Genomic DNA, 8,395 nt, shown 5'->3' with positions numbered 1-8,395 from the left:
TTATATTTAGGTTAAAATGTTTCGTCTACTTGCACTGTTGTTAATTTACTGCTCTGTGTGCCTTTGAATTGCCCCCCGGGGACAAATAAAGTTTTTTGAATTGAATCGAATTGAATCCTTAAATGTGGAAATAATCCCCGTACTAGTTTTGATGCGGTTTGCAGGGGTATTACTTGTGAGTTTGTAGACCTAATACAGTCTTAATAAGCAGTGCATATATACATACAGCTGAAGAATAGAACATTTATTGCAATTGTAAAGACACTTTCTGGTGACAGTAAACAACTTGTAACTACATGCCAGGCATATGTCAAGTCAAACAATCTGAGGAATTTGTCAGAAATCTGAAAAATGTAAACTGCAGCTGCATACTGAACACAATCCCTGAAATTTAATCAAACCAATGATACCACTAGTTTATCTAATCTGACATAAATGCAATACTATGAGTTCCTTGTCAATTTGTTAAACATAAAATTACCATTTGGAATATTTTGTTGTTTATATTGTTTAGGGCATTTCTGATAAGACAATGAACCTTTTTGCTTGTGTGAAATTTGTGCTTTTGTAAAGACTTACAAAAAAAAAGAAAGATTAGAACTAATACTACAGCACACATGGTAAATTGTAAATACACCAGTGGTGTAAAATCCTATAACTTTTAAAAGATTCAAATATTTTCTCTCTGTAAAACAACACTCCTTTCTAACAAATACAGTAAAACGTGTCACTACATGAAAACAGCAGAATTCAGAACTCATCATCACTGACAGAAGCAACTGTATTTGTATGTTGCTCAGTAGCCTCCACATAGTTGTGTTGTGTATTGCTGGACACATGAAGCGACTGTGACAAGCTTCTCCCCAGATCCTCAAGCTCTTCCGATTCTCTGCTGGAACTGACCTCAGCTACGTCCTCATGAAATGCTTCGTCACTGCTCACAGTGGTGCATACTTGGCTGTCATTGCTGATTTCTTTGTTTGCCGCAGTTGTGTCCATTTGATTTTGATGGACGTCCTCTTCACTGAGTCCTGTATGATTGGGAACATGCTCACCGAGCCAAAGAGAGCTAAAGTTCTCTTCAGAATCCTCCTTCTCCTCCTCCATTTCATTTGTTTTAGTAGGTGAAGCAGTCCTTTCTGGGGAGCATAAGGGGGTAGACACCAATAAGGGAGCCGCATGTTGTGGCAAATCACAGTCTCTAATTAATGATGCGTAAGAAAAGAGGTTTTTGTTGTCTTTGGTCTTCCCCTCTTCTGTCTCTGATTCCAGATGAGGTAGGAGAGTATCAAGCAAACCATTTTCCTTTTTTTCAATCTCTGCACTGAGGGTGGATACGTCGGTTGGCTCTTCAAATTCTTTACGCAGCACTTCCAGAAGGTGGCGCATTTTACCCTGAAAAGAAACAATACAATCAGATCGAGAAAAAAAAAGCCCTTTCATTTAATTTAACTATAACCCAACAATTAAAAAGAGCTATTTGGAATTCTGCAGTAATATACTCACTTCATCAAGATAATGTCGATTCATGTCAATATGCCGCTTCATCACCCTATCTAGAATCCTTGCGGGGCATAAAGACACACAGTTACAGGCATGAGCCACTGTTTTTAACGATTCATTTAAAAAAAATATGCACATGTTATAGCTACTGTAGAAGAGTCAGGCTGCATGTGATAGATAAAACATAAAAACACAGATATTTGAACACCTTTAAGACACGAACCTGTCAGAAATGTGCGCCCTGGACAAGATATCCTCTGTGACAGCCGAAATGAACTCTAGATACGTTAGTTCTTCTTCCCTGTTGAACAAATATATCAGAACTATGTAATCAAATCCATACATACCTGTATGATTTTCTACTATATCAATAAAAAAAACTGTATAAGCATTACAAATGATAAAAGTCAACTTACTCTGTAGATATACTCTTCACAGCTGGAGACTTCCCGCCCACTGGTGAGACCCTAAAAGATGAAACTATGTAAGATCAATACAAAAGGAAATATTTACAGCATCAAGAATTTCAACTTATGGATTTTACCTGGATGAGGAGTGGAATGATTCATGGTCCCTGCTCTTGTGTGCTCGGCTCTGTTCTCTGGATGCTGAGAAGTATGTACTATTGAAGTCATCCTCAAACCACTCATGCTCCGCGTTTAATCCCTGTAAAACAAAGAGGGCTGTACAATGAGAATGGATATTTGGTTTTGTCACCGCAGTCTTATCCTTGTAGGTTTAAAGTGGCTGTTTAACGTTGTGGTTTCAAAGTGTTTGATGGTTTTCATGAACAATGTAGGTCAGAAGAAGGCTGGTTAATGCTAACCTTGCTGCAGGTATCCTAACAGAAATAATTATACACTAACTTTTTTTTAAGATTAATTTCTGGGCTTTAGAAGACAGGACAGTGGGCAGAGTGTGAAAAGGGGGAGAGAGTAGGGAATGACATGCAGGAACAGGGCAGAAGGTCTGAATCGAAACCCCGTCTGCCCATAATGTAAAAAGCAAAATGAAATATATTTGCTGATAACAGCTTTGCAATATCAACTGTCGTTACTACATCACACATCAACACAAACATTTAAAATGTTTTTGGTGTATTTCATAACTTAATAAATAATAATAAAAGTTTTTATTAGACAATATTTCCTGAAAATTACCTGAGATGACCCATAGAGCTCCTGTGTGTATTCCTTGTTTTTTGTGCTAAAAGAAAAAAAAAGAATAGAATTCATATTCAACACTTTAAAAACACTTGCTGTATCTGCTGCTGGAACAATTCAAAGAGACACACATGTTTTTGTAAGTACCTTCCATGATACGTCTCCTGTCGCATGAACCTAGACTTATTGCAGTCTTCAGCGGGTTTCCTCCGTGGTGCTCTGTAGTAGCGATATTTTGACAAGTATGAGCTCTTATCTGATTTTAGCGTCTTAGGGGTGAAAGGTTTGTCTCCGGTAAAGTGCTGTGAATGTTTCTGGAGCAAGTCCCCGCTGTACGTCTTCTGAACTGGATCCTGAAATGTCTTGTAGAAGCTCTGTTCTCCTGAAGCTTCCAGTGAACACGCAGACTGTCTTCTGTGTAAAGTGGCCTCTGGGCTGCGGTACTTCATCTCTGAAGCTGGGCGAGTGTGATGATGCCGGTGCTGCGGACCGAGTTTATTTGATGGATAAACTACGTCCTTGGCATTAAAGGAAGTGTTGAACCTTGGGCTGGAGACCATGGAACTTCTTGAGCAGAGGTAGGGACTGTCATCATACTGTGCAGATAATCTACTCTAAAAGACGCACATGAATTGAATCAGAGATTGTACATTTGGAAAAACTCTGAATGACAAACAAGTAGGCTTTTACTTCAAATATTTAATGCTGCATAACGTATGTGACACATTGTTGATTTCTTACCTGGGCCGAGGAACAGGAGGCTCTGCTATTCCCCTGTAAGAAGGAGTGGGCTGATTGAGGACGACTCCCTTTCCTCAACCGCTCCTGTCTGATCTGGTCATTGTCTGTAAACAGGCAATGAAAACATGAACAGATAGAAGGAAAAAGTCTACTCTGCTCTGTGCAACTATCACTTTTGGCAGAGCAGTTTCTCACACCAAAGAAATAAAAGCCAACCTTAGATAATCAAAATCAATTTTAACAGTGATTCTCAATACATCTCATAGCTTATTCTATGAAAAATGTGTCCTCCGATGACTTTGGATAGCCCAAGAGAAAAGGCTCATTAAACTTAATTATGAGGTACAGCTCAGTAGCCTAAGTGTCAAGAGAGCCACTGTTGTAGCACATCATTGAAACAGAGCATGACACCTTTTACCAGTAAAGATGAGGAACACGAGGTGTTGAATCCTGGACTCAAATGCAATAAGTAATAGCAAGGTACTATTGATTATTGAGGCTTATGTCAGTGCAGCATTTGGCCTCTGCCTGTACTGTGATTCATGTCTTTCAGAAATACTAAACGTTGGTACAAAGTATTGTGTACAGAGAAAAAATACTGTGGGTGTGCTAGAATAAGAAATGTTTTACCAACAAAAAAATGGAACCAAAAATACTCCCCTATTCCAACAAAGAATGTTTGAGAGTTGAATCAATACTTTCCCATTTGAAATGTAGTTACTTACACTTCACACTGTGTATCAAGCTTTTGGGTACTGACGCATCAACGGCAGCTGTGGAACAAAGCCAGGTCCAAATTATTGATCAAAATATTATGCTACAGAGATCTGAATCACATCCACATTCAAGCTCTGTGTGTATGCAGGAGCTGGATAAGTCTGATATAATCAATATCAACATAATGTAACCTTCCCATGACGCTCACCTTTTGCTGAGTAGACCTTTTTGTAATGAGATAGCATGTGGTCTTTAATGATGGACTGTGTCAACTTACTGGAGGATTGCGGGCAGAAAGCTAAAAACACAAGACACAATTTACAGTACAGTACAATGTAAATATGTGCCCTTATCTGCCAGTACAATATGTGAGTGTATATACTTACGGCTACTTTTCAAAGTCTGTCCTCTCACAACAGGGCTGGACCCCGGTCTAGATGATGCACTCCCTAAGAAGAACACAGATCGATCTGGACATTTTAACTTCATTCATAAACTTAAAAGAATTGTGTAAGCTACTGAAACATTTTGTATCGGCGGCTTCTTAAATTGGAAGATTAACTATGTTTGACTTTGAATGTTTTTGTAAACTTAATACGTTTGCCGTTTTTGCATGTTGCTCAGATACATCAGCAATTTTATGACATCCCTTTAAGCTGTGAGAACTTGTGATGAAAACGGTCTTTATTTATAACATTTACTGATTAAGCTATCGCAACATTGGTATTGAAATAAAATACGTGCAGATCAAACTGAATTTTATGCCTGAAATATATAACATCTCATTTATGTAGAGGCCAAAGATGTTTGGTCGCACGGATAAAATCTGGTATTTTTTCTTTGGCCATTGGGGTTGGTCGACTCAAAAATATTCCAGGAGAAAACAGACAGAAGTATGAATATAATGCAATTTAAACAAATGTACAAAAGATATGTCTTTGAAAAGTACAGAAATGAGGAAGGAGAATGTAAATCTCACAGATGTTAATGGCACCTGTTCATTTTGTTCTTTTTTTTTGTTTTGTTTTTCTTAATAGCTCGATTGGATTGGATTTTTGTATTGTCCGTTTAGTTTATTTTATTGGATTTTGCATTTGTTAATGGTGAAGAATGGGGGTAGGACTTGACAAGCCTATATCCCTTTTCGAACGAGTCAAATTTGTATTATATTGAAATTGCCTTTTTTATTTTATACAGATTTTTTTTCCCCATTTGTTTATTCACTTTCATCTATTTTTTAATCGTTCGAAATAAAGACAGAATAATAACTTAGTGATTTGGATAAAGTGGAAACTTAGTCCCTTTTTCTTTTGAACTGTAAAAAAATATTTTGACCTAAGAGAGGTGCTGTGAAATAGCTTGTCATAAACCTGAAATATTGTGTAGGCCAGTTGAGCAAAAAAACTGGAATTGCAGTTTAAGTTTGATGTGCTAATTTAGCCTCAAAAAGCCTGAAAAAGAAAACAAGATAGTCGGTTTCATTAATGCTTTTTGTTCTCATTATCATCCGCTGTTCCATGATCATGAAAAGACCTACTATGCACTCAGGCTGGGCATATAAATATATGTATGATACAATAATAAAATAAAAACTTCAACCTATCTGCCTGGCGTTAGACATTTTGTGGTATGTGTTTGCTTGTTAATTCTCAAGGATAGTTGAGAAGAGGTGTTTGAAGTACAATTAGTAGACCCACTACTGTCATATCTGAGTAGCCTATTACTGTGTTTTAGTTATTTTATTTTATTTTCTTATTTTTCTTGATATGATTTATTTCTTTTTGTGATGTTCTTTATTTTCTTTCTTTATTTATTTTTATGGGTGGGTGGGTTAGTTTGGGGTGTGTTACTGCATCCTATATACCAACATAGTTCTTAAATGCAACTCGGCTTCCTTTAGAGTTCGAAGGAAGGACTGCCCTCATCTGTACAGATGTGTTTATTGTTGACCTTGACCTTTTATTATTCAGAATGTGACTTCTAGGTGCAGCTCCAGGTCTGGATGTTTGGATGTTTTGCGACCTGTATGAGTGTTTTTGTTAAGGGGGGGGAGAAAATAAAAATATTTCCCTGTACAGTAAAAGCTATTTTCTGTTATTATCTTTTAATAAAAAAAGACCTTTGAAAGAAAGAAGTACAATTAGTGATAATTGACCTACTGTTTTCTAAATTTAAATAAAGAATATTGTACATTTTACCTTAATTAGAATGAGTTTATATGCTTGTATTTTTTTTTCTATATCCACCCACAGTAATTAAATCAATAAGATCGTTTGAATGTTTACCATTATAAAAGTTTAAGACTTGCCATTATCTAGCTAGATGAACTTCAAGCCACATTTCTAAGAGCAGACACAGTCACACAGTCAGCATTAGTTGATACTAAACTTGTTTTGCTTCCCTCTGCAGATTAAGTAGCCGAATGTTGTGGCTAATGCTAACAGTGATTGCATACCTGTTCTCGATTCCATGATAGAGTCACAATCAGCGTATCCCATTTTCCTCAGAAATGTGCCGAGGCAGCAGCGACAGAGTTTGAACAGCACATGACAACACAGCGTGTCTAAATGATAACATTTCCGAGCTTTAAAACAATCCAGCAGCGTCAAGGTAACGACTGAACACTGGCTAGCGTATTAGCAGATGAGAGGCTAAGTAACGCTTCTCCGTCGCCATGCTGGTTGCTATGAGTGGTGTCGTCATCACGCACATGCGTAAAGAGGAGCGCGTAACAAACGCCCTACTGCCCTGCCTCGTCACTCCAAAGCAAACACCCACGCACCAATCACAACAAGTTGAACTAATATAAAACATGAAAGAGGCATTTAAACCAGAATTTAAAAACACAACAAAACAGACTTATTATTGTTATTACTTTGATTTATATATTCTGATATAATTGTGAGATAAAGGCTATTATAAAGTCCACATTATTTCTGCTATCAATCATTCATTTTGGCATAAAGCTAAAGACAGCAGCAAAAACGTAAACCCAAATAGGCAAGATCCACATGATTTTTTTTGTGTTTTATTTCTCAGGGATGTTTGGATCTGGGCGTGATATTTGTGAAGCTACATTAGAATGAAAGGGCACATAGAGCAAGTGTGAAGCCCATAAACTGCCTGAAAAGCCAGCCTGTATCGTCATCGGTCATTAAACACAGTTGCATACCGGAGCCCCTGAGACTCCCAATGACTAGCAAGATTGCACAGAATGTCCTTGCACATGCACTTAGGTTTCATACAAGTGCATTTCTAAATGGTGTTATTTAAAAGGTAATAAAACAGCAGCTATAATTTCAGGGTCCTTGGAAATTATTGTAGCTCTCTCGGTCCCGGAACAGTAAAAATCTATCTATTAATCCTTAACACAGTCAAGGGACCCTGTCCAGTTCGACTAGCATCCACCGACTCAGGGTACTCACATCAAAAGTGAGAGAGGCAGAAGGCTACAATAGATGATGTTGTTAGATGTTGCATATCACATCCTGGTTTACTGGTGGTATACTCTATTCTGGCAGAGGCAAACCCAGAGTGCAACAAATATAAATTCTGATTCAACTAAACACACCGGTCACGAGAACACTCTGTCAGCATTTGCTTTTCTCCCATGTTCCTTCTGTTGTTTGATAGACCTTTTAACCCCTCACGTCATCTAACAACAAAAGATTGTAAATGACTTGGTAGTGAGGCAGATACAATTTAGAGCAGACTTTTTGATGCATAAGCCTTAACAAAAACCGAGCTATGTGCCTCTTTGTTTTTTTTCTCCTAAGGCTAACGAGTTTGATTTTATAACTGGAATAAGGGGGAACACTGTCATAAAAAAAGAAATGTCTTTTAATAACCCACTCGCCATTGACTAGCTGTAAACAATTCATTATCAGAGTTTACTTTGTCAAATGAATGCGGACACAGAATTACTAATCCAAGTTTAAACCACCACAAGTGCTACAAATCAATGTCATCTCCTTTTTTTTGCAGTCTAAATAGATATTGCATGCTTGAATCTTTATCTTGTTTTTTCTTTTTTTGTAAATGAATCAGACTCAAAACACATTTTCCCAGCAGAAATAACAGAGACGGAACCAATTGTATTGATAATGACTTCATTATTTCTTGCAAAGCAAAGCTGTAATGAGTGCATTACAACGCAGTTTCAGTTTGAATGTCTAAAGTGAAAAATACAAATTTAGCCACTCAAATGTATTCACAGAAAAAGTTCATTTTTCTGTATTTTAAAACTAACAACATGACATTGGTGGGCATTT

General features: G+C 37.3%; 1 protein-coding gene across 1 annotated transcript; it reads right to left on the bottom strand.

Annotated features, from left to right (window-relative positions):
- Positions 1-229: 229 nt before the first annotated feature.
- spata7 (spermatogenesis associated 7) lies at positions 230-6,830 on the bottom strand. The gene is made up of 12 exons (XM_020638721.3): positions 6,580-6,830; positions 4,511-4,573; positions 4,333-4,422; positions 4,133-4,180; positions 3,408-3,511; positions 2,814-3,280; positions 2,664-2,709; positions 2,048-2,169; positions 1,920-1,970; positions 1,727-1,804; positions 1,507-1,564; positions 230-1,395 (listed from the first exon to the last, which is right to left on the bottom strand). Exons 1-12 carry the CDS (start codon positions 6,620-6,622, stop codon positions 751-753), a joined length of 1,815 nt encoding a protein of 604 aa, XP_020494377.1. The 5' UTR covers positions 6,623-6,830; the 3' UTR covers positions 230-750.
- Between the last annotated feature and the right edge of the window lie 1,565 nt (positions 6,831-8,395).

Source organism: Labrus bergylta, chromosome 18 (assembly GCF_963930695.1).
Source record: "Labrus bergylta chromosome 18, fLabBer1.1, whole genome shotgun sequence".
NCBI classification, from domain to species: Eukaryota; Metazoa; Chordata; class Actinopteri; order Labriformes; family Labridae; genus Labrus; species Labrus bergylta.
This window is presented reverse-complemented; position numbering and strand designations above follow the sequence as displayed.

Coding starts and splice junctions, on each gene's coding strand:
- spata7 (XM_020638721.3), bottom strand. CDS start 6,622: ATGGGATACGCTGATTGTGACTCTATCATGGAATCGAGAACAG. Junction 4,181..4,332: donor AAAGGTCTACTCAGCAAAAG/GTGAGCGTCATG, acceptor TTTGTTCCACAG/CTGCCGTTGATGCGTCAGTA. Junction 1,971..2,047: donor TCATTCCACTCCTCATCCAG/GTAAAATCCATA, acceptor TTCATCTTTTAG/GGTCTCACCAGTGGGCGGGA.